The 27,173-nt window shown below is 46.9% G+C and overlaps 1 protein-coding gene across 1 annotated transcript in view; it reads right to left on the bottom strand.

Moving 5' to 3' along the window:
• The window catches only part of RBFOX2 (RNA binding fox-1 homolog 2), a 168,403-nt gene that overhangs the window by 122,874 nt on the left and 18,356 nt on the right, over positions 1 to 27,173 (bottom strand). The window contains 1 exon segment of the mRNA XM_066996780.1: positions 10,656 to 10,706. Coding sequence (XP_066852881.1) covers positions 10,656 to 10,706 — 51 coding nt within the window.

Here is a 27,173-nt window from a genome sequence, read left to right as displayed (position 1 = left end):
AAAGGCTCCGTATCATCGTATTAGCACTGCAACATTTTTAAATACACCCCCCACCAAAATGGCAGAAGAATTCAAGCATGTTCTCACAAGCCATCTCACTCCCACTAGCATTACCTAACAGTACTCATTAAAAACACTTTCTCTCACCTTTCCCCCCACCGACAAGCCTGCCCTTCCCGCAAAGCCTTCTCGTGCAGATGTCGCCTGCAGCAGCACAGCTCCTTGCTGTGCAAGTTTCAACACAGGTGTGCAGAGCGTGACCTGGGCAGAATTACGTGTGCCATTTCCACTGGGAAATCTAGGAGACTTATTAAGCCAGGACAGTGCCGATTAATCTACTAATGGAATGAATCAAAAGTGTGTTCCTGGCCCTTCTCCTTTCACATCCCAAAGCCTCCGGGGAGCTGAAACCATCTGGCAAATGCCTGCTCCAAGCAACGTTATGCTACTGCTGGAAACACCTCTCCCTTAACGTTGAGGAGAACGAAACCATCTTCCCTCCACCAGCTATTCCGGGGAGTATCTGCTTAGCTTGCTGAGGAAGCCTGCTTGCCTGCAGCATCCTTCAGCAGCAAATGCAGAGCTGCTCACTCACCATGCAGGAGAAGTCGGCAGAAGAGCGAGCGATCCCATTCATTGACTCGGGGTCCCGCTGAAGCGGTCAGCACGAGCCGGGCAGCGAAGCAGTTAACGCACAGGCTGCCCTCCCACTGCACTTCCCGACAGCAGGGAGGCTCCTGCCCAATTCTCTCGGTCCTCTTTTAGTGCAGCGGGAGCTGCAGGTAGGGTAGCAAGAAGGTGTTTATGTAAAGAAAACAGGAAATCTCTAAGCACCAGAGAAGGAGATCTGGCCAGAGAACTTAAAGAGAAATCAAGATAGCAAACAGCTCCGAGGCTCATACACGATACCTGTTATTACAGCGAGGCAGAGGGAAGGACTGACTCAGAGATGCTGAACATCCTGCACCCTTTGAGTAATAAGCAAGATGAGGAAGAAACAGAGCTATGAGGCAGATGTCACAGAGAAAGGACCTCTGGCACTTGTAAGATCATACAGCAGCACAGAAGACTCCTTATTTTACAATTTAGACCTCCCTACAAAAAAGAGAAAGAGAAAGGTCCAATATATCAGCAGTCATACAGCTGTGGAATTATGCATGTGGTAACAACTGTTGTGTTTTTTTTTACTGTCACAGAATAATATGAGTACAGGGCAGGGGAGACGAGAGGTCCTCCGTGCTCAGAGGCAACGCAGAGCATGTTTAGACAAGCATCCATCAGGAATTGCCTAACTTGTTATTACAGACTCTGAGAAGCAGGAACTCTGGTCCCCTAAAATTACCCTGTTTCAGTGCTTCACTACACTCAGAACAGAAAATGTTTCACCCCGTAATATACAATTTAGGTCTTCTTTAATGCAAACTATGCTGTCTTTAATGGACACAGTAAATAATCAGTCCCCATCCTCCACACTTCTCTGTTCTTTCTTCTTTTATTTTTTTTCCCTGCTTTTAAAAAATGTTTTCCTCATATATCATGCTATCGAAGCCTCCTTTTTTTGTTTCCCTGGACTTTTTCCAAATTCTGCCTGCATCTTTCCTGAAGCACCTATAACTGGGTACAGTGCTCCACTCACCGTGCTGAGCTCTGAAGAATAATTACCTTCCGTAGTTACTTGACACACCTGGAAATACATTCCAAATTCTTAAGACCACAAAAAACAGCACCGCGTATTCAGTTTGTTATCTCCTGTTACCCCAGATGTTTCCTTCAATATTACTGCTTAGCCAGCTACTCTCCATTTTACATTGTGAATTCAGTTCCCTTCATTAATACAGCTTGCTTTTGTTGAAATTCAAACCACTTCTTCAATTTACCGTGATCTTTTTCACACCTACTGCTGCCTTCCAAAGGCTGCCAGACCTCCACACACGCATGCACGTGTAAGTATACACACATATATATTCGGTCACTGAATCACCCTGATGTTCGATGAGAAGCACAGAAGAGCACAGCAGCCAGGACAGACCATGTTAAGACTCCAGATACCACACACACAGAAAAGTATGACATAATTACTCCAGACATAGTTTTCCAATGAGGTGCTCAGCCGCTTCTTAATTTCACCTTTCATTTGCCTAGTTTATGTAAAGGTCAGGCCGGACTAGACCCAAAGCCAGTAGCTTTCTCCATCTGCCAGGCCTGCTGCCATGTCAAAGGAGAAAATTAAATTCATCTGACATGATTGGTCCTTAAAAATTAGCAATCTATGTCTGCTGTTGCCTTAATTTCCTTTGGTAAAGCATCTGACTGTAAGCATCCGATCTTTTTCAACATCTTCCTAGGTTCTGTAACTACACTGACTGGTTTTATTCCTTGGGGTCTCTACACTCCCTTTAAAAAAATAAAAGACAGAAAAAAGGAAGGAGAAATAATGTTTATGTATTTATACATCCCTCATTTCCCTGAAGGCTCTGAGATTGAACAGCTTGCCCAGAGAGGCTGTGGACTCTCCTTGCTTGGAGACCTCCAAAAGCCACCCGGACGTGGCCCTGGGCAGCCTGCTCATGGCGGCCCTGCTGGAGCAGGCCGTGGAGCAGGGGGCCTCCAGGTCCCTTCCCACCCCAGCCATCCCGTGGTTCTGTCAGATTTCCTGCTCTGCAGAACAGAAACCGGAGACAAGCTGCACTCCTCGTCAAATATCCCTCCGTTATTTCCCCCGGGTGAGATTTTTGGAATGGAAGGAAGACTCGCACTATGAAGCCCCTCTCCCCTGTGCCTCCTCAGCGGGACGCCGAGCAGAAGCCGAGCACTGGGCGAGCATCACGATGGGACACAGGGCTGGTCGCAGCGCTCAGCCACACGTTCACTCCCCGGCCCTCCCAAGGGATCCCTGCTGGCCGAGGACGACAGCCTCCAGGGAACACGGAGAGGCCAAAACCAAGCTGGACACAGGGCGCCGAATTGCCCTCCCCTGCTCTCCCCAAAGCACGAGGTGTTCCTGCTTCACGGCAAGGGTTGGAAACCGCTGCCAGGAGATAACCCCAAAGACTCGCTCTGGAAAACGAGCGGAGGCAGGAGAAAGGCGCTGGCTGAGCGCTGGGTGCCCTCTTCTGGCAGCCCACAGCCCGAGCCGCAGGGCCAGCCCCGACCCGGGCACCCAGAGGCCCTGGGCCCGGCCAGGCTGCCCAGGTACCGGGGCACCCTCCCTGCTCCTCCTGGGCCCTCCACGGAGCCCCAGATCCCATCGCTCACCGCCACACCACACCAGGATGCTTCAGAAACCTGGCCTGTCCTTCATCAGCACGTACACCTGCCTGGGGGGACCTGGGAGCCGCTTCTGCAAAGGCAGTGCAGCCTTTCAGGAAGAAAAAGGTGTTAAATACACACAAACTATTCACATTTTCTTTCTGCTCTCTGTTGCGATTTTTTTCCCCCAGTTAAGAAGAAAACCCTAATCCATAGGTGTCAGTGCAGCTGTGTATGCAGTAGGAACTGAGGCCTTGAGCCCGCAGGTTGTTCCACTCCCTCCCCTGACAGCTCCCCAAACGATTCAGTTTTAAATTAGCTGTGCACAGAAGGACTTTTTCCCCCCCCTCCTCATAAAACATACCTAAAGTGCAGGACTCGTTGCCACAGGATGTTGTGGATGCCAAAGACAGCCTCAGAAATCATTTAAACAAGTTCAATAAAGAAAAATCTATCACAGGTGACCTTAAAAAAAAAAAAAAAGGAATCTATGGCCAGGAAATCCCAAAGCTACCAGACTGCTTAAAGAGTATATAGCAGGGGAAGTATCACCGAATCTTGGCGCTGCTCCCTGTGCTTTAAGTACTTGCCATTAGACACTGTCAAAGACACGATGCTGGAACGCAGAGACCTTCTGCCCGACCCAGAATAGCCGTGCTTATGCTCTTCAGTATGATCTAATACCCACAAACTAGCTGTTTTCTCTACACCATTTGGTTTTACCGTGCAGTCCTCCAACCGATCATTTTACTGACTGCTTCTAATACACACGCCATAGGCTCTAGCACCCCTGTAACCGTTCGGAGAGGGAAATCTAAAAAAATACTGCCCCTCTAGCCCAAATACCTCAGGGGGTTGGGAGTCTCCAAGACTTGCAGGCATTGGGTAACACTTCAATGGTCAAAAAGTACATCAGAGAACGAAAAAGTGGTCTCCTGGTCCTCTCCCAAGAAGGATGACTCATATCTCCTCTCTTTAACCCCGAGAAGAGATGAGAAATCGCTTGAATCGGACAACTCAAACATGAAAGGAATTTATATTACATCATCCAGCCCATTTCCTGCCAACGCCTTACAGCCCCAGAATTTGGCCGGACTATTCATCAGCAAGGTAATCGTTACTTCCCTTGAGAGACTGCTTATAGGGCTAAAGGATCTTATTGTCAGGAAGTCTTCCCATGTATTCGAATTAGATGCACTCTCTTTTCTAATTTCATCTTCTCATGTAACTTTTCTCCTTTCTTTGTTGCTGTTTTTGTTTCGCTATTGAGTAACAGTGAGGCACACATTGATATGGAGCTTGCTGAAGGAGTTTGTGAAAGATATTCAATGTTCTACAAGAAGACGATTCCCTGCCTTGTATTCAGAGGCTAGGAAAGCAACAGACATGATGGAAAAGAGAAATAAACATACAGTCAGAGTGATCCGTTTACAGGACTTGTGTCAAGTGCATGACAGTATGCTTCATGTACTACTTAAACCTTTGGATGGGTTTTGATAGTAAGAGATCAGCTATACAGAAAGGAGAGATCTAGGGAATGTGGCCATCATGACTCAGTTCAGAATATAATTTTAGAAAGCAGTTTTTTAACAAGCTCAGTACTTGGCGGTGTACACGCTACAACTTTTTCTAATCCCAACTCCTGTAACTTTCCTGAAGTTTCTTATAGGGATATAGTTGGACCTTGAGAAAGAACCACTTCTTATCACTTCAAATGACCAGACAAGTGTCTTTCCGAGACGGTTCTGAATTCGGAGGACAAAGGTTACTAGAGTGGTCTTGGAGCTCATCTTTCCTCTTCCAACTCATACATGACTGGATCTGCTTGAACTTCAGTCTGTAACCAACTCCTCCTTCAACTTTGCTTCCACTCTGCTTTCTTTTTTCCTACCCAAGTATCTCAATTTACGTTACTTTTCACTAAATTCTTTCCATCATCAACATTTTCCCCTCTGAACACTGACAGAGTTGGATGCAATTCTGTAAAAGATGTCTCTGCAAGTCCTCCGCGGCTGCAGTGGTAACCACCTTCCCATAGCACACCTTAAACTATCCCCACACTGCTTACTGCCTAGGTGCTAAACAGTAACCCCCAGCAGTTACCCCAGTACACGCCACCAGATCCCTCCGTGTGCAACTGCTTCACAGATACTTCCCATCTCTTGATTATCTTAGATTTTTGCTCAGACTGCATTCTTTAAAATGACGCTTGTTATTTTTTATGGGACATTGCAGTTAGGCCAATAACAGAACATCCCATCGGTCCCGTCTAGCACAGAGTGGAAATATTTCACTGCTTGCCTGAGGAGAGGTTGTGGAAGCCAGGAAGCAGAAGATTTGGCAGTCTTACCCTTAATTCACCCAATCTTAGACATAAGGAAGATGTTTAGACAAGTCCCTCCTCGTTAGCTTGGTTCCATCCCAAGCCTTGGGTTGTTTACTTTCAGGCAAAGAAATACTCCCCCAAAGCACCAGGAATACCAAGCCTTCTCCATTTTATACAGAGGACTTCAGACACTTCCTGATCTTTGTCCTGGCTCTTCGCTCAAAGAGAACGGTTTTAAAATTGTATTGAAGGCCTTTCTCCCTCTCTCTGTCACTCAGTTTAAGGATTTGCATTTAATATACTTCATTCAAACCAAAAGTGCAAATAAGGTGGCAAACAAACCAAAAACCCACAAACATTAACCCTCCCTTCCAGCTCCCTAATAACAACACTTCTGCTGCCACACACTTACCATTTACCCAGCAAGTTAGCATACTCACTAGAGGGTGTATTTCCATGGCCAGTTACAAGGAGGGAAACAAATTAAAAACCAAAATGCTTTTCAGGAATACTACCTAAAAATTTAAACTCTTGAGACAAGAAGTCTTTATAACTGGAGAGACCACGGCTGGTGCAACCATGGTACAAGTAAGAGCAGAGAAGTAACCGAGCCATTTTCCTCCAGAAGGTTACTATTTTATGACAAGGGCAGCTTGATATGTTAACACTGCACTAAACCAAGAGATTTTTGTGGATACCCTAATCCATGCTGAAACTCCAAGCTGCTAACAAAGTTGAGGCAACATCCCCAAATTCATGCTTCATCCATGTGATGGAGAGGAGGGAGACAGACAAAGGAGACCCAGACCACCCAGAGGAGGGGACGGAGGTTTCCCTGTGTGAGCTCCCTGCCAAAAGCCTGCTGCTCGGGGCAGACAGCACCAAGGGAGGGGAGCAGCGGTGCCTGCCTGCAGCCAGCTGCAAGAGGAAGCCTCTTGCCCACCATCCTGCCTCCCGCGGGGGCTCACACACACCCCTCACATCTTGGGATGAAGGGCTTCCTCGCCGAGCTCCCCACGCAAGGAAAATAAACAGAAAGAAAGCAAGAGGGGAGGCTTCCTGTTGTCACAGCCTGCCGGCACCGCTCACCCAGAGCAGCCCCACAGCCGCAGTGAGGGAGCGCATGCAGCCTGCTGCTTCCCGCGATGCTCCACCAGATAGGCCAAAGCAGCAAGAGAGCAGCAGCCCAGGGGAACAGGCTGACAATTGGAGAGGATTTAACAGCATTTCACCTCAAGCCTGAACTCGAACTGAGGGGCTAGTGATAAAGCTGTTCCTAGTAGTTGCCATGGGCACTCAGGCTACCCAGGGCTGCAGGCTCATCTACATAGATGAGAACAGCAGGTCAGGCCCGGTGAGTGCTCGGATGGCAAACCAGCCACCGAAATTACACCGCTGAAGGAAGTGTCATTTGTGACAGGTAATGACATTTCCACCACATTAGTACCGAGCCAATGGCCCAGTTTAATTTAAGAATGGCACTCACAGAAGCGTAAGCTTTAAAAAGAGGCTTCAAACCAACATCCTAACCTGTTATGATAGCTGCGGATCACTTTCCATAACAGAAGAGGTGTAACAGCTCTAACATCCTGACCCAGTTCTGGTGTGTGCAATTACCTCCTGCTTGCATAAACTCTCTCTCCTCCTCTCATCCCTTCAGTGGGAGCCGAACAAGGTGTTCTTGCTCATTTCGTTTCCTGTTGGAGAACATATTTATTTTGTGCAGCTGCCAAACGCTGCCACAGAAGTGCCAGTATTCAGCAGCAATTCAAATGAATTTTAGATATCACTTCTAATACACATGAAAAGCACTAGAGCAATTCGACATAGACCTTGGCTATATATAAAACAAGCTGGCATAGTTAGCACGGAATAACTTTCCAGAGCCAGAGTATTTATTCTTGACGAGTTTGTATATAAAAGTTGTGTCAGTATAGCTGTACTGGCCATTTTCCACACGGAGACAAACTCCTAGGATCTCAGAGCTGTTTGTCACAGCTTGGGAAATGAAGCAAAGAAGTCTTGGTTCACTGCATTTCAGGCAGGCACTCATGTTACAAAAAAAGAAACACCATTTTGCTAGCAGGCCCGACAGAGGGATACAGCACCGAATAGCCTCCAGAGAAAAAGCTCTCCTCACCAAAAGACTCAGTTCTCATCTCAGTTAACAGCCTTACGTTAACGCTTCCCGCATTCTCCCTTTATGGAGGCCTTCATTTGTGCTGTCATCCTAGCACTGCAGAAATGCAGGGGCATCCTGCTGTGCCTGCATGGGCATTATGGATCCACAGAGCAAACCTCGAATTCTTGAGAACAGTCCCAGGGAGCTCTGCAGCTCCTCATACAGCTGTACCAGCCCCAGGAGCGCCGCACTAACAGCGGCAGAAAGCTCTCTCGTTTTAGGCAAACTGTTACCATACTGATTTAGCACACATGCTCCTCGAGCCCTGCCACCACAAAAAGCCCAGCAGGACAGCACCCTGGCAGGACAGGCAAGGAGCAGGGGGGCTGTGCTGTGCGTTATCATAAAGCAATCATGCAACACCAAATGAAGAGAAATACAGCCTCGACATGAACTCATCTCCCTTGCCTCAGTGCTGCTGCCCATGCGTGATGATGACAGAACACTTAAATATTTGGGAGAGCACACAAGATAAACTTTGGACTGTAGACCTAAGCGCTCCCAAACGGCCAAAGCAAGGACTCAAACCAATCACATATCCCCGCTAGCAGAAAGAAAACTGTAATAATCTGGAACATCTGGGTACGCTTTAACCACTAGAGGGTGTAAAAACAGCATAGTGAAAGGTTTGCAGCCAGCAATTAGTGGCAGAGAGCTGGAAGGAGCGAGAAGGACTTACAAATAAGTGAAGGAGTAGGATGCTAAGTAAGGTGAAAGAAAGGGTAGGTTATATCCAGAGAATTTCTAGTAGGACTGCTGTGGTCAAACGATGAGGTGCCTGAAAATAAACCTCCGCTCTGCTACTTCTGCTAAGGAAAACATTGCGGTAAAAAGCACAGTACAGGGATTTGCAATAAATAAGTGCAATGGCAAAGAGCAAGATACACAGATTTACGCTCTCCAACTCAAATCCAGCTCCTAATCTGATGAAATGGAGAAATCTGACACAATTGCTCCTGCATCTCGTAATTAACTTTGTTACAGGGTCAGGATTACTGCACACAATCCCACACCACTTCCTTCCTCCCTCCCCAGTGCAGAAAAGCAGGTGATGCATCAAGCAGGACTCTCTCTCCCACACCAGCCCATCTGTAGCAACAGAGGGCTTCTTTCTGCTGCTGTCGTGTTAGAGGTTCCCAATCAGATTAGCTAAAAGCCTTGAAACCTCATTAGTGAAAACCAGACCTGAATTTAATCCGTTTCAGGGCCAAAAGCAAGAAGGAAGGAAAAAACCTTTACCACAGATCAAAATGTCACCAAGAAGAGATTTAATTATTTATTTTGAACAACTATTTGCTAAAATGAAAACACCAAAGTGTTGCTGATGCTGTTTGCCCACTGGGAAATCTCTGTGAAGCTATGTTCCACCTGAAATACATAAGGACACCGGCTAACATACATCCATCCCTTCCTGCTCAGCCATACAGAGCCCTCTGGAGATGCCCAGTCCATAGCACAGCTTCCCGAGCCCATCGCCGCTGCTCTGGTGACCCGTCAGCAACAGCAGCTCTGGACTTTCACATCAGAAGAGTTATTAAGGGATGAAAAAGAGGAAACTTGTGAAGCAGGACATCAAAACGAAACACCAAGACAACCCCAAACCAGCCCTAAATGGGAACAGTGAAACACAAAATACGGTGCAGACGGTGCTACCAGAATGGAAAAACTGAAAGCAGATAGGAATATTTCTAAGGACCTGGGACTGGCTCTGACTCTCAAAAGTTGTGTTTCTTACTTAGCCTGGACAGAGTAGGAACCCAACTCCCATAGCACTGCAGCACATATTATCCATTTCTGCTGGTTAACAGTTTAGTATATCCCAATGCACATTCTGAGCAACTCCCTCCTATACAGAAATTCATACACACATTGCAAGCACCAGAGGCTTAAGCTCTTCAACTGCTGATGCTGCAGTATGCTGCCCTACCTTCATAAAAACATCTCCCTTTGAGCTGTTGCTACACACACACAGGCCTCACCCAGACGGAATGAAAATCCCTTTCTTTAGACAGGAGTACCTGAGAGTATTAAAGAATTTGATTTTAGCTTTGCTGTTTGTTCATTACTGAAACGTGACGCATTATTGATTTTCTTTGCATATTAATCTCATGTTACACTGGCTCATACTCTGCTTCTTAGTAGCAGTGCATAACACTGAAAAAAAAAAAACCTCCATTCCAAGAAGGGAGATTTAATGTGTGACAGTTGTATCTTGTAATCCATTAAATTTCATTTGTTCCAAAGCACCTCCTCCTTCCTTTGCACAAATCCATCAACTGGGATTTCTCTGTCTTCTGTTAGGACGCGAGAGAATGCTTACAGATGCAATGCACTAAACAGTGTAATTTTTTACTGCTGTAGAATGAGAACATCCTGAACAAGAGCAAGGGGCAGGGGCCCTGAAGGACTTGAAAGGAAGGCAAGAGAAGTTCACAGACACTAGAAACAACCCAATGGGGCACGTCATTCCCCACCACACTGGCAAAGCTAGCAAAGCAGGCTCTCACAAAAAGTAAACGTTGTTTTGCTCCCCAGATGCTAGAATTACCGCAATAAAACAGGGCCGAGCATGCACTGGCACTGAACATCTACATTCATTAACGCTGAGGAGATATAGTGGGAGCTTAGGATAGGGATTTTATGTTACAAGATTTTTTAAGAATAAAGAATTTCCTGAGCCGTTGGTAATGTGGAACATTTTTAACCCCTTACTAGGCACATTGCCACATAGTGCTGGAGGCCATAAAAAAACATTCCGCTCACCATATATATCTCCACAAGCATTGCACAACAGAACAAAATTTCCACTCCTCAACAAGATGGTCAGGAAGCTATCGGACAAAACATCCCTAAGTGTACAGATTCACGCAGACACATTTACTGCAATCAGACTCTTACTTGATTGTCTCTTGCTGGGTATCCATGATAACCTGAAGTCAGAGGTTCGTTCTGCAAGACAAGAAAACAAAGATTGAATGTAGTGGTTACAAGGAATGGAAAGCAAGGAATTATAGGTCTGTCTTAACTCAGCCAAAAAGAAGAACCTGCATGAAATGGGGGAAGAAAGAGCCAAGATTAAAGCATTCTGCTAACTTCCTATTATCCATGTAAGCCAATACACCTAAGATTCATTTTCACCTTCGTATGCCAAGTTGTGCAGAAGGAAAAGAAAAAAAGAAATCAAAGCCATACAATAAGTATAAAGTAATCCTACCTCACCCCCTATAATTTCAGTTGTGTATAATTCTTGTAATTTTCCAAAGAATCTTTTATATGCAAACATCATTTACCATCATGAAAACTGAACAAAATAGAACAAGAAATTACAGAAGTTGCTGCCCACCTCGCCCAGTCCTGACGAAATGTTTCCCTAAACATTAGCCATAAAAGTGTTAATTTTCCCCTTTTCAAAACTAGACTAATTGTTTAACGTGAACTTAAAAAGCAGTCAGCGTAACTTCAATTACCCTGGCAAGCCTGAACAATACCTCACACGATAGGAAACCAATCCTTTAGATTTTCTTCCTTCACCCCAGAAGGGACCCTAAGCCTACGCTCCTTGTGTTACTGGCAGCCCTGTCACCCTGCTCTTTGGAGCACGTGAACCTCCAGCACTTCTGGAATTTCTCCACGAAATCTCCAGATCCTCCTCTATTTTAGCAATGCGTTGGGGATTAAGATAGCACAGCTCATAATAATTTCTAAACATTCATTTCTGTTTATTTCTATGTCTTAATTTCTTCTCCGTTTCTCCCCCTCCAACGCTCGCTATTCAAAACAGGGAAAGGGCACTCAGGTGCCCCATGCATCCTCCTCCCCGGGTAGAGACTAAACTAAACCAGACAAAGCCTATTTCAATTCCGCCCTGGTACCCCTCCTCACCCGCGAGCAGCTCCCTGCAGAGGGCTAGGAGGAAAGGAGGCCAGCAGTCCTCCGCAATCAGTTTTTAAGCCCGTTCCTATCTCTTGTTATGGCTGACAAGGAGGAACTCCTAAGCCAGCCCTGCGCTTTCTCCAGCAGCTCTTGCAGAGGGGAGAGACCCTGACAAAACACAGCAAAACAATCCCAAATGGTCAAAAGCAAAGATACGCTGGGCCTGCAGCTGACAGCCATCATGTATCCCAGCTACCTTCAGACCTTACGACGGGTTTTGGTTGAGATGATTCGGGTCCTGCTTTTAGTGTTGCTGGGTTATTCAGCTCAAAGTGGCCAGCTCCTACCAGAGGGAAGTCTTCTGCAGGGCATGCGACCGTGGGGATCATTTCAGTTTACACACGAACACCTAAGTGCAACTTCTTCTAAAAAGCAAGACGCAAATAATCCAATACAGGGCCTAGCAATGCTATTTTAAATTTGTATTTGTCCTCCCCTCTCTTCCTTTTTACCTCAGACCTGCCCAGGGGATTCTCCGCGGAAACTTGCCAGGAAACATCAGACTTCATCTCCAGGCTCTCACGCAAAGCTCGGGTAGCGCAGGCGGTATGAGAGCTTCAAGGACAGCACAACTCCTGGCAGCGGTTTGGGGGATTAACAGTCATTAAGTTGACCACCCTGCGAGTACATTCTTCTCAAGCACTGACAGCCAACAAGCAGGTAAAGCACAAAACTCCACAAACACAGAAACAGCAGAAAGCACACTCAGGCTGGAAGAAGCAAGCGGAGACTGACAGCTGCGGTACTACAGTGTAACCTAGCTGCTGAGTTTTACCCGTGAACCTAATTAAAAACCAAGCAACATCACGATGGAAATGCGCAGCTATTACTCCCCCTGCATCCTCAGTGTAAGTACACATTGTAAGAAAACACTTTGATTGCTGTTCCTCCCACACACAACAGTTTACCAACCTAAATGAGTGCAATAAATGTCCACCTCCTATTTCTCTTCTCCTGCTAGATCATTCCAGGTCTGGTTTGAACGGCACATTGTACACGTGTATGCAAGGTCTGTACCTTAAACATGCTCGTGTGCCAGCAATCTCTTTCAACAACACCTTGGAAACCAGGAAGGTTTCCACACGGTGAATAAGGAATAAACGGAGAAGGTACCACCACAGATGCTGAAGATATGGACGGTGAACATAAGCAGAAAGTAATAATGAAGAAAGGAAAAAAGAAATCATTATTTTGAGGATGATGGTCTTCAACACCCCAGGGACTAAGGAAAGGACCTGTCACCACAAAGCAGTGGCAGAAAAGAGACAAAACTAAAAACTTTGTGGGTTTCCTGAAATCAAAGACCCTGGATGCACAGAAATCACCTCCAGAAACAGAACGGTTTTATAAGCAGAAGCAAATCACAAGAGTGTGAAAAGGAAGAGAAAGATGACTAGAGAGATGTACAGACATTCTGTAAGATGTCTGAAAGAAACAAGAAAAAAAAAATAAGTGGAAGAAAGAAAACACAGCTGGCAAACCCCACTTTGCTTTTTGGAGGACAAAACCCACAAATCGCAACTAAAAATGTTTGAGGGATACCGTTTCAGCAGAAGGTAAAGGGAGAGGTGAAAGAGGGTTACTTCTGGAAGCAAGAGGTTGGAAAAAGCGGAGGTTAGAAAGAGGGTAGCAGCTGGAGCAGTCAGGTCACACAAGGGCCAAAGATATCTCTGCCTTCCATACAGCAACGCTGCCACGAAGTACTGGGCTATTTGCAAAATCCCCGCTGTGCATATCATTGCTCTAATTGAACTTCGCTCTCCAAGAGAAGGCAGCGAGCGCCTAGGGAAACCGTCTCCCGCCAATAATCTCCAGTGCTGCCAATTTTACAGGTCACTAATGGTGAATCCGGGGCCTGCTGCACGATTATTCCATACGGGGCGTGCTTTTGTTGAAATCTAAACAGAGCACGAAGTGAAGGAGTTAAACTCACGACTGGAACAGGACAGTCCGACACATCCAGAGAGAAAGGGGATCTGAGGCAGCTGAGACTGGGGATACAGCAGCATCTCCTCCACCTGCACGCACACAAAACTAATCTCACAAAATGGAAGTGAAAAGAGAAGGGGGGAATATTTATCACAGATAAATACCCTGCCCTCAAGCACGCAGGGACTCCCCCTTCCCCTAATGGCCTGGTGGGAGAGGGAAGCCCCAGCTAACTCCATTTCTCCCGGCAACTACTTTTCTCTTTAGCTACCAACATGCAACCAGACGTTCATAAAGAAATTGAGTTAGGCAGCGCTAGCCTGCCAAATCAAATCAAGCTGCCACCGGGATGTTTCATTACTTTGTTTACCACTGAAAGGCATTTCTCAGGTACTTGCAATTTGCTTTAGAGCGAGGAGAGAAAAATAGATGATAATACAGCAGATCAGATTTCTGCAGCTCACGCTGTGATTTTATTCAAACCGTACTGACAACCTCACACGTGCTTCCACACTTCCACAGGACATGTGAGCATTGCTGCTGTACTCTGGTAACAGTCTCTGGGCTGGCCAAGGGGATTTAACAGAAATAAAAGTCACAACTCAGACAAGTCCACTAAGCCTTAAATGCTCTCTTCACTTCACATATTCCCCAACTTTGAATATCCCAGCGTCATTAACACAAGTTCAATTCCACTGGCATTTGCAATAGTAGGGTCTGCCACAAAGTGCAAGCCCCTGGGTCATGAAGTAAGATCAGCACGGCCGACTGCCGATCACTCAAGAGCAAAGGAGATGATCCTGCACTGCAGAGCACCCGGCCTTTGACGCTGTTAGGGTTTGGCTTTTGTTGTGGGTGGGTTTTGTTTTGCCTTTTTTTTTTTTTTGGGGGGGGGGGGGGGGGGGGGTGGACAATGTCTGTTTTTTTCTCTCAACTTGAGAAATTTTAGAAATCACTGAATTGAACAAAACTTGAAAACAGATGGAGTTTTCCATCAGCCAGGACAGCAGTAAGAAATGACTGGCTCTGCACGTTCTGCTGGCTTATGAAAGGCCACAGAGGACCGGAGCATAGTCAATCATCTAGAAGAAATGTCATAGCTGCAATGGATAATGAGAGGTCTAAAAGTCTCCTCACCCTTTCCTTAAAAGTAAAGCTAAAATTTAGCTTAAAGAGGAAATAATTCTCTTTGACCTAACTTGACCCCAGAACAAATTAATTTTACATCTCAGAGTCATTTTGCTAGACTCAATCAGAGAAGCCTGATTAGCAATTGTTTCTTGACTGCCAAACTAAGCCTAAAGCCTGCAGGTTAAAATTGCACTACTAGGAACCATTAGCTCAGTAAATTCATCCATATTTCTCCAGCCAGAGAATCAATTCCTGTTGAATCCAAAGTTCAACTTGAAGCACTGAGTGAGCCCTTTTGGTTGCAAAGACAGCCTCAGAAATGAGACCAAGTGATCTCTCTTCACTGGGTTTGCAGGATGCCTGGCTTCATGACAGTGCTGGGAAAAACTTCAGAGTGAAGTTAATGCAATTTTTTTTCAAGTTTCACAACCCCCTCCCAGGGTCTGGGCGATGACAGCAGTAGATGAGAACAGCTCATTACCCTCTGCTCTGGCTGCCCCCAGGAGTTACCACCAGCACAGCAGCCTGGTGTCTTGGACAGACACGGAGAGGGAGAGCTCCGGGAAGCCAGAAACCTTGGAGCTACACAGAGCAGCGAAATAAAGGTGACAAAAAGTTACTTGTTCCTCCTGAAAGCAAAATGGGATTTTGAAGTGGTGAGATAGCACAAGCTACACATTTATCAGAGACTTGAGCTAGACAAACAGAAGCCACTTTTCCAGAACACTGAGAATAAGATGTTTACAAAAAGAGGCTGCAAAAAAACTGGCAACTAAGCTATTAATCTGAAAGTGACAGCTGCGAAAAAGTAAAGCTTGTGAGCCAGGCAGAAATCCCAGCACTCCTCTCCGCAGCTCAGTGGTTTCACTGTCCTTTTTGCTATACATCTTGCATAGCACAAAAGACAGCAAATCTGGGCTTCGAGGGGGGCGAGCTCTAAAAAGGCATTTTAGTACTTCACCTGTGGCAGTGCACTAGTAAAACTGTAAATACCTTGACCTTATTACCAGCTCCTGGGAAAACAGGTATGTCTTCATTAGACCCTTCCCTGTACAGATCACTGCATATAAGCAAACAGAAAATAGCTGTTTCTTTGCCCAAGTGCATCTGATGCAATCGGTTTGCCTTCGATTGTTTGTGCCGTCTCCCTACCTCAAATTATCTGTGGATAAAATTAATGGGAAAAGCAGCATCTACGTCTGAACTACCGATTATTAATGAAAAAAACTGAACTAAAGTAGTTTTTAAATGGATCTTAATGTCACCCTTCTCCCTTGATACTTACCCTAATTTGATATATAGCTCTCGCTAATCACTCTGCAGTTCCAATAACTGCATCTATAGTGTGGGACACTTCCCTTCAGCTGTCTTCACTTTCAATTAAATTTGGTTCTCGGCTTTGGCCGGGCTCCAACCACGCAGACGTCATCCAGCAGAGGACTTCCATTTATCCACTTCCTCGTTAGCGTCCCGACATCAACAACCCGTGCTGACGGGGACGCGAGTAACAGGACTTAAGTCTTTACTCCTTGCTCGTCCTCTTTTATTACGGAGCGTATTTGGGGGGCTCAAAGCAATTTTGACAAAAGATTTTGATAAAAGGCACCACGCCAAGTAGGCTGCGCGCTGCTGTCCTTGTGATCGCTCGGAAAACTCGTGCTGGTTGGCATGGCCCCATCTTTCCACGCCCAAATTACCGAGGCCGTGCCTCTAGGGACAGACGGACCTCCAGGGGCACCGCCACCAGCGCCACGCTCCAGCCGCGAGGGCCCGGAGGCTGGCCTTGCGTCCCCAGGGCCTGGAGGCCGGAGGCCCATCCGGGCCCTCTTCCTTCCTGGAATTCTGGCCCCGTTGCCATGGCAACAGCAGCCTCCGGCTGGGCCCCCCCTGCAAGGTTTCCCCCCCTTTTCCTAAAAATATGGCATTTTCAGGAGGAGCCAGAGAGGGTGGGAAGGGAGAGCAGGCAGCGAGGCTGCCCCTTGTGGGAGGAGGCTGCAGCAGGTCTCCTGCCTCCTCACAGCGCCATGGCTCCCTCGGGGAGCAGCACTGGGGTCTTCCACCTGGGACAGGCGTTTTTCGAGATTCCCAAAACAGCCTGAAAAGGTATTTGGCCTTCCCTCTCGTCCCCGGGCACTTGGTTGGGAAGCGGCGCCATGAGGGCTGTGCATTTCCCCCGCGTGGCGGCCGTCTCGCCACACGCTTCCCATCGGGACGCAACTCAAGGCATGCTGAAGGTGGTAGGCTGAGACATGCTGCCAGGAAAAATAGAGAAAATAAAATAAAAAGAGGCAGCCCCAGCCACTCACCTCCCCCTCTTGGTTCCCTTGTGCCAGTACAAGCACTCACTTTCCCTGCGCGCTGAGCTGGGTCAGGCAACTGAGGCAGATAATAAAGAAAAAAATAATAACCATAAAGTTTTCTGCCTGTGTGCTTTCAGCTGAATCTGCTCCTTATCCTGGCTGACTGTATGGCCATGGGGACAGCCGGGGGATGCAGACAGAGGCACGAGGAGGAGACAGTCCCTGCTGCAGACCCACATGGTGCAGAGGCTTTAGCAGCCTACAAGCCCATCGCCCGCCCCTGTGATCACCGTACAACAACCCGGAGTCCCCTGTAGCCCGTAACTCGCCACAGAGCTCCCAGACTCCCTTCTCGGCCATAATCAGCAGGCAGGACATGAGTCGGGGCCAGCAGAAGGGAGCCCAGTCCCGCCAGGGCTCCCCGAGCAGGAAGCAGGCTGTGAAACAGCACGCCAAGAGACACACACTCTCCGAGGCAGAGACCCAGCCCGAGGTTGTTTTGCTACCCAGTGACATAGCGTAGACAAGAAAAGAAGGTGATGTCAGATTAATAAAAATAGCCTTCTGCCCTGATCAGAATTTGAATAGTTTGGAGGAATTAGCCAGGCAAGCCTATGAGGTAGACAGTAAGACAAAACAGGGTGAGTTTCAGGGGAGCACAATGAACAAAGCAATGGTGAAATCACCCGAAATTGGTGTGATTTTCTGGCCAGAAGGAGGCATTACCACATCTTTGCTATTCCTTGCTTTACCACGGCATTTCCTCCTGTCTTCCTAGCTTCCCTTACCAAATCCTACAGCTACAGGTGGATCCCAAATAAAAGTAAAAGCTTAACTCCCCCACCTCTTCCCCCCCCCCCCCCAAAAAAAAAAAAACAGCCCCATGATTTCTGCTTCTTAAAGTCATGTTTTTAATCATACTCATTCAAAATATATATCTTCTTAGCTCCAACCTTGGGGCACTTCTGATTGGAGAAATCCTGCATATACTAAGGAACAGCAATTAGCTGGTAGAGCAGAAGCTGCAGAACTGAATGCACACACATATGTTTGACCAAACCACACAAAGACAGCATTTAAACTTTTGAGTCTTAAAAACGTAGTATTCAAGAAGTTTACAAATACACATGCGGGTTTTAAGCTGACAGCATCTATACGACATTATAATACAGACATCTGTAATTTTGCAGAATGGAGACTTTCATACACAGAAAGCACTTCCACAGCTAAAATGGAAGAGCTAAAATCGAAGCATATTACTGAGATTTATAACAATGCAGATTCTCCTCTGACTTTTCTTTTTTTCTTTTTGAATAATCGAAGTGGCTTTCCAAAGGTTAGAATCCGCTTTCCACCAACCAGGTTTTCATTTTCCAGATCAGCCAAGGGGTGTTTTCAGCTTCTCAAAGAGATGAGATTTCATTAATTTAATGTAATTTAAAGTAATTTAAATGTTGAAAGTGTACACTTTTTTTGGATGACATAAGGCAGCATCTTCATACTGCTCCGGGCATAAAGGAAATACAGCCTGCCTCTGCTGCTCCATGACCTACGCTGGCAACAATAGATCCAGCGCAAGTTAAAGCCCCTGGGAATACTGTGCACAGCGTGACGTCTATGATCCAGCGAATACAAGGACAATCTGCATGCACAGAAGTCAATAGCACAGAATATTGATTTCCCTCTTTTAGTAGGCAGAAGCATTTTAAAATGGCAGCTCATCTTCCCTTCCACTCTTACTCAACAGGAACCGAACAGGGCTCCTAGTAAGCCTTTAAAATCCAGCAGTGGGGGCACCTTTGCATGCCACAATTACCACACGCAGCTGAGGAAGCATTTCACACATGCTAAGCCACTCATTAGAGGGCAACACGCCCATGGCATGAAAATCCAGCTTGCTCTAACACGACAGCTGTAAGCTTTTGCAAGGTAAAGAGAACGAAAGAGTTCTGCCTTAGCAGACAGCTTCACTGCCTATGCTTTCTCAGAAACACAGGATGGAAAATATGGAAGTGAACAGAGCAAGGGAGAAGACAAATCTCAGACGCAGAAGGGAAGCCAGTGGATCACAAACCTGTTGGTTGATTTTGCAGATATTCAGAGATTGTTGCTCAGAGGCTAAAAGGAAAGAAGTCTACTCTTACTTTGCAGAAATAAACTATAGTTGTTATATTACCTTCAGAAGAGAAGATAAACTAATTTTTTGGTTGGCTGTGAAGAGGCTGCAACATAAAATTAAATCTGCCTTACTTCTAGGGAAATTGGCACGAAGAAGAGTGGCACAACAGCACATGATTCGGCCAAAATCATGCTGTATACCAAAAGTCCTGGAGGCAAATAGGTGCAAGATAAGTTTTCTGTGCCCTGGACATCCTGACCTGATTGCATAAGCTGCCCTAGATAGCTACAGAAATGATTTTCCCAGGTTTGCTTTACAAACCGGCTTTCCTTCCCCGCACACATCATTGCTAGGATTGCCCAGGCAATCACAGCTCCATCTCCCGGATACCAGTGCCTGCAGCCGCTGGTCAGCCCAGGAGAAGGGCATAAGCCAGAAGGGCCAGAGCTGGAATGTCGAGGGGTTAAAAAAAAAAAAAGCCCAGGGGATGCAGGCAGCGGGACTCAGGGTGAAGAAAAGGCGGGCTTCATCCGAGCCCCGCGGCCACGGCTGGTTCTGATTAAGCCTGCACGATTGTGGAGCTGCACAGGAAGCGCTGGGGGTGGGGGGGTCTCAGTCATCGCCATCCCAAACACACTGGTAATCTTTGTGTTCCAGCAGCACCATCTGGAAACAGTTAGAGAGAAACAACTCCCAGGCCTTCCCTCAAAAAAAAAAAAAAAAAAGAATAAAGAAAAAAAAATCACTCTTAAGACCATTAAGCCTGGCCCCTTCATCCCCCTCCTGGAAAGCTCCTCTCCCTGCAACAGCAGTGAACAAAAGGGCATCCATAACGGAGAAGGAAACCCACACACATGCAGCAGCTCTCCCTGCTCACTGTAGGTGTCCCAAGGTGCCATCGCAAGGGGCATGGGAAGATCCAACCCCCCCAGCATCCGGGCAGCACAATGTTTCATGAGCAGCACTGTGAAAGAGTACCCAGGGCACTAATCACGCCTAACGAGACTGGCTTGGGCACCCAGTCCCTCTGCAGCTAGAATATCCCCCAACAGGAGGGATGCCGACAAATACTTGAGGGGCATGCATGAGCTTTAATCCCCTCTGAAGAGGACGGGAAGACACCAGTGCAGAGCACACCCTTAGGGAGATGCTCCCCCTCTGCCTCGGGGGTACCAGGAATCGTGGGGGCCCCCGGACAGAAGGAGCAGCTTCCACCCCGAAGGGCTGCCACAGCCCTCCCCGGCCTCAGCACATGCTCTGGAGACAAGAGGTTGTCTGTCGCCTAAATGACACGTGCTGGTATTTTAAAAGGGAAAAGGAGAGGTCAGGACTGTTGAATTTTACCAGAGTAAATCACCCAGGAACGGTTTATTACAGAGGTACGCCCCTGCACACAGCTTGTAGCGGCTGCCACCTCCACAACCAAGTAAAGCCCGCAGGGCTCCTACCCTTCCTTCCTTGCCTTTACCTTTATTCGCCTCTCTCCCACACATCAGCATTTTTCAGGGTTTTTCCTCTAATTAGACACCCAAGTGCTACACGCTTGCCTACAAAAACGTAGAAACATATCAAAACAAAATCAAAGCTAACCTTTCAACATCCCAATTAAGCAATTACATACGAAGGGTAACATGACTGATTCCTGCTACAACACAATGCCGTTGCACTACAGAAAACACGCCTTTGCTTTTCGTCTCACATCCACCCTATAACCCAGTGCCACCTCTTTATGGGCCGCAGGCAGGCTGGACGAGATGTGGCCACACGCCAAGGCCCTCTATAATCAGAGGACAATTCATAAAAATAAAAAAAGTCTTAAAATAACAGGTTTTCGCAACCGCTAACCGAGGACTCCTTGGAATCCACTTCTTTTATACAAACCTCCTCGCTGCTCCTGCAAAGCTAACTAACACAGCTAAACACAGCTGCCCTGAGACGCCAGCACGGTAGATGTGGCCATGCCTCTCTGCCAAATACATGAAAGAGAGAAATCCTGCCTAAGTCACCAGAAACACCCATCCTAGACAAGCTGCCCAGTGCGGCAGACTGTAGCCAATGCCCCAGCCCAGCTCGTCCTTGCTTTAAGGGAAGAACCAAGCGTCACGGTGCAGACAATGATCAGAGGGAGAAAGGGGTTAAAATGAGGAGGAAGGGCGCATTAAGCCACGAGCCTCCTTCCCTCCCAGAAGGACACCTCCTCTAGGCTAGTTCTGAGAGGAGTTTCAGATGCTCTGTTTCGAAACTTCAAGAGAAAGGAAGAAAGACCTGCCCTTCACTGGGAGGCCGCATCCAAAAAGTTTGGAGAGCACTCTGCAAAGAAAGGAAGATGAAAAACAAAACAAAACCCAGCCCTGCTAGAGGGACAAAACGAGGGAGTTACAGTAAGTTGTTGTTCCCATTTTGTTGCAGGCAGACACGAGGCAAGCCGTTCTGAAGGCGTTCCTAAGAAAGATCGTGTTACTGCGGAGAGCAGTTATCCAGCGAGGTGTCTGTAAGTGGTGTGAATTCTTACGTTTGGCCCAGATCAGAGCACGAGTCCTGCTTATAAGGGAAAAGCTGCTGCTGCTCGTATTCCACCCCGAAAGGCCAAGAACCTTATGTATTAATGGAAGAATGAAGTGAGAGACTGCCAGCAGTCTCAGGCACTGGATATTCTTATACCATTATTGTACAGCCCGAGTTTAAACGCAGCCATCAACCACAAAAATAAGACTGCAATTAAACAAGAGGTCACAGGAATAAATCAAGCCCTGGAAAGATCAAGGCAGGTGTCAGAGGCCTTTGTGGCCATGGCAGCGCTGAAACACCAGGCTGCTGCACCCTGCGAGGCCTATGTCTGCTGACCAGGCAGGACACGGACACAGCTCTTGCCTGCAGCACCCCGCAATCCTGCAGTGCGTTTCTCTCTCATTTTAACAGCTTAAAGGTCCGTTAGAGCCCAGGAAGTCCTCAGAAACAGCAGACAGCCTCCTCAGAGAGCCTCAGCTCCACCCTATTGCCTCCACAGATCGCCTAAAGCCACTGGAAAGAGACACGCACCCCGCACCCCCCAGAGGTCTCAACGCCCTGGAACCGCACATTCCTGCGAGCACCACACAAAGGCATCAAAGCCCCATCCACTCCCCGCCTGCGAGACAATGCCATAAACCAGCTGCTTGTCCAGCAAAGGAGCTAACCCAAACTAGTTCCTCACAGACCCGTGCCCTCGGACTAGCCAGGCCTCCTGCAGCACTAACCACAGCCCCCAGCAAGTCTCATGCAGGAGCCGGACCAGGAGCATAACCCCTGATCCCAACCGCCTTTCCCTCAAGGTCTCCCCGACCCCGTCTCCATTTTTTCCACAAAGCTTTTAGGAGTGCGGCAGCATTGCAATTCTACCAACTTGCAAATGCGATGGAAATTACCACTTGGTTCGCGAGCGTGCACGCGTGGGAAGGGATTATCACAGCACATTCACGTAAATCTTGTTTCCTTCACAATTTTGTCTAAAAACCTCTTCCGTGTGCAGTCCCGGGAGACTTATTTGCATTAAGAAGTTCCATCTCCCTCCCCAAGTCTAGAGATGAAATGCAGAACAGCAGAGATCTGAAAACACTCAGCTCCCGAAATCACCACATCACATTTCTTCCTATGCGGCACATCCATGTGAAGGAAACAAAAAAGGGAGCTACCCTCCCACCACACGCAAACATCTTAAATTAGGTAGAGAAAGTGTCAGTGCAGGAGTCTCCTGAACCAGAGCAGACCAAAGGAACCACGACAAGAAGCAGACAGGAGGGCTAGTCAAAGTTTCAAACCGTGCCAAAGCACCATTGCCTTTTTTGTTTTGTTCTTTCAAGGTTTCTTTGGAAACACAGCCAACGTCTGTATTCAGCGCTCTCGTTGCAGCCCCATGAATTCAGCTCTACTTGTTCCTTCCTGCTGCACACTTGGTAACAACTGCTCAGCCCAGGTGTAAAGAGATTAAGCCTTGGCCCTCTTGAGCTACAGAGTGATATGAAACATCTTCTTCTAAGAGCACGGTTTTTAGAGCCAGATTAAGCCAACGTCAAGATGATACTGCCAGGAAAAGGGATCGCCCTGTTTTTCTCCTCCTGCTCTCAAGCGTGCATCCGCACTTCACCTCTTGCATGTGTGATACGGACCACATCAGAATACAGCAGATCAGATCAGCTTGCACGTCCTCCTGGACTCTAATCCCTCAAAAAGGAAAAGGATTAGCTTCATGTACAAAGGTGGTCGCTAAAGGCCACGTAATCCCTCAGAGTGGACACAGAAGGTTGTAGGTCCACATGGTTGGAGACAGGGAGAAGGCTGGGCTCTTCTTTCAGTGAAAGAAGCATAGTCTTGTGCCAGGTTAAGCCAATAATGAAACTGCAACAAAGTGATCTGCCTCCTTACAAACTATCCAACCTGACCTCCAAGCATTTCAGTCTCACACACAGGCATCTTTAACAGCCCTTTAAGACTCAGAGGTTTTATGCTAATGAAGAGCTGACCACGAGCAACATCAAGCACTCATCCCAGGCAGCAGCAGAAAGTCTTGTTTCTGGTCACATTTCACGGCTTCTCTTCCAGATGCCAAAACATCCCCGGTACCGTACAACCTAACTAGATAACAACTATCTAACTACATAGATAAATGGTGATGTTTGCTCACTCACACTCTTCTCCTGTCTTCATCCCTCAAGAGGCAGCAACTCCAGTCTGCTGCCATTCTACCAACGAGTGGAGGCATTTAAGTGACTTTTCCATGAGCAAAGGGGTGCTACATAGATAGTAGCAACAGGTATGAAAAGCCAAGCCATCGTGCTCATTCCAGTAGTTATTGGCAAAGCAGGGAGAATCCAGGAGAAAAAAGGCATTTCTATCAACTAAATCCAGCCCCACTTGGAAGCTAGTTTTCAGATCAGTAATTACTAAGGACATATAGAAACAGATGCTAATTTTTTTCCCCACATTGTATTTAGAAAAACGTGCATAAGCCCCTTTATTTTTTTAAGGGCTTCTATTTGTGACTTTCAGACAAAAGTCATTGCTCTTCACAGCAGGACCACACACTACTGTCACAAAGAGGTGTCAAGGATTTGACGAGCCCAATTGCAGAAGCATTGGCTGACACTGATTCTGGGGAGGATGGTAAGATGAGGCATGTTGCAGATTTCACTATTAAGCACTCTAAAAGTACACATCTCCAGTCACCAGAGCTATCCTTATAAGTATTCCCACATCTCTTTCTGATGCCACAGCCTCCAACAACAAGATCTGTGACATCCAAGAGCCGCACACATCCTAAAGCTGAGAGACTTAACCTCAACACGGAATATGACCCAGCTTCAATTATTAATGCTTTCATTACCTCCCAGCAGGACTACATACAGTGTGGTGACACAGTGACAGCACAAGGCTTCAGCTTTTAGGAAACTCCAAATCTCAAAGGAACCGGAGCTGACAACTTCATCCCCTGGCACACTGCGGTTCTCCATGCAAATGGCTGAGCACATCTCAGTGTGAGCTTTCACACAGTTCGTGGTGCAAAACATGCTGCTCTTGAAGCCCAGGAGCATCGCAACCTTCATCACTTTCCAGGAGTGGTAGTCACCTACAGATTTCACATCCTCTAACAAAAACATGTAGTGAAACCTTGAGTTCACATCTTAAAAAGTGAACAAAAGTTCTTCAAAAAACAAATCTTGAAGGAACAAATACTGCTTTTCCTAGAGAGGAGAGGAAAACACAAACACCTTCTCATGGTAATAGCCACATCGCTTAATGCATTACAAGAAAATACCCAAACTATGACTGCAGAAGACAATGTTTGTGTATATTAAATACACATGTGCATACCCATATTGAACATATCTGCAAATAAACGTGGCCAAAACTGAAACATAACAGATCCATGAACCTCCTGGGCAACATCCAACACCAGTGGGGATTTGCAGCTAAAGCTGTCACAGAAAAGAAGAAAGGCCTAGAAAAGCTGCCCGATTTACAGAGCATCTTCCCAGTGCCAAAAATCGAGTACTGAAGCACCAACACTACCACTTGCAGCATATAAATGTTTGTGTCAAAATGAAGCTTGTAATCCTCCCGGGTGAAACACCAAACCTCCCAAATCCCAACCAACACGAAGACAGCATTGCATCAGTCTGAGTCTATTGAAAGACAGCGCTGGTGCCTGGAGGATTACTTGCAGCCTTAAAGCAGTGGCAGCGAAAAAAAATTAGAAGATGCTGGAATGTCACACAGATGCTGCTGCATGGGAAAGCTGTTGTCAGCTGCAGAAAAAGGCACTATACATATTTGGGACAGAAGGGTTCAACACATGCAAATCACAGATTGACTGAGCTTGCTTTTCACTCCCATTGCTCTTCAGTCAGATCAGGAGCACAAGGGAAGGGGCTGGAAATCTGCTGCTTTCTGCAAACAGTCAAAAATCTCCTGGGGAGAAAAAAAAAGAGGGAAGGAAGAAGAAAAGGTCTGTTTCTCTCACTGCTGTTATCAAAGTCAAAAATGGATATAAATGAGAAGTTCCAAAACTTTAAATATCTACTAACAGGAAGATAATATAAAAGTGTCTGGACCCAAATGGGGGATGGCAAATTCCAGCTCTCTCCTGCAGCCTGGGAGCCAAATGTTACAACAAGACTTAGCTTCTCAACCCACTATATCTAGGCCTTGCCATCCAAGAGCCCCAGTCCACCCCCTCTTGTGTTTGCCTCTGGATGGACTGAATGCTTTTGGCCTCAGCAAAACCACACTTCCATGCTCTGCGTGCTGACGGCAAAGCACAGCCCCACATCACCTCCTGTCAGCTGCTGCACAGCCACCACCACAGGCTTCACAGAGCCTTTGCAGCTTGCTGTCTCCCTTCCACTCGCCCAGCGTTGTAAGTATTTGTAGGAAGCTTGCTTCAGACATTTCCCTCTCCTCTTGCTCTTCTCTGTCGGCAGGGAACACATCTCCTCTCTGGCTGCATGAAGGACATAAAGGGCATCACCACCCTCTGCTCCCTTGCTTCCAGCCTTTCTGATTCGATCACCGGTCAATGTTCACCGAAACACGCGATGATCCAGGCTTTCCCGGGGTTTGTGATTTGCTTCTCGCTCCACGGAACCACACTGAGTCCCCTCTGCCACTTGCTGCAGAGAAGTCACAGCAGGGGCGCTGCGACCATCTCTTCAGCATGCCCCACGGCTCAGAGGGGGGAAGGAGGAACAGCACGTCCTTCCTGGGCTCATCCACCGCAGCCACGTACCATGAGCTGAAGCTGGGGAGATAAGCAGTGACTAGGGAAGACCTCACCTTTAGCTGTGTGGAGCATTTTTGGCAGGGAAGGATTTCCCCCTGCCCACAGAAAGGCTCCCTGCAAGCACCCAGCATCTGCGCTGGTGTGAAAGGAGCGGGTTTCTCCCTGGGAGGGAGCTCCACTTTCCCTAGCATCTGTCAGGCCCAAGGGACCTCAAGGCACTTTATAAAACACTAAAATCCCAGCAGACTGTAACAGCACAGGATTTAAAAAACAAAATGCATTTGCCATCATTTATCACCTCTACTACATAAGTCAGTTTTTGAGGGACATTATTGGCTACAACTCTATATACTCCTATTTTGCTCTCATCGGATACAGTAGTTTTTAAATATCAACAGAAGTAATAGGGAAAACAAGAAAGGATGCTGATTTATTCAACAAAATCACCAGAAGGAGATTCTGGACAAAGAGGAAGAGATAAAGAAAGGGCTGATTTACATGATCCAATTAGAGGCGAAAAAACATTGCTCTGTGCAGCCAGGAGGATGACCTGAAACTCCATCCCAGCACCATCAGCCAGGACCAAGGAGCACTCTGGTCACAGAAAGCTTCCCCAGGGACCGGCCACCTGCTGTAATTGTAAGGGGAAAAAAAAAAAAAAAAGGAAAAAAAAAAGAAAAGACCAATGCAGGGCTGGGATAAACGCACTGAAGATGGTGGTAACAAATAAGCATCCATCCAGGAGTTCT

The sequence above is a fragment of the Anser cygnoides genome, chromosome 1 (assembly GCF_040182565.1).
Source record: "Anser cygnoides isolate HZ-2024a breed goose chromosome 1, Taihu_goose_T2T_genome, whole genome shotgun sequence".
Taxonomy (NCBI): domain Eukaryota; kingdom Metazoa; phylum Chordata; class Aves; order Anseriformes; family Anatidae; genus Anser; species Anser cygnoides.
The sequence above is the reverse complement of the archived record's forward strand: the minus strand, read 5'-3'. Positions and strand labels throughout refer to the sequence as shown.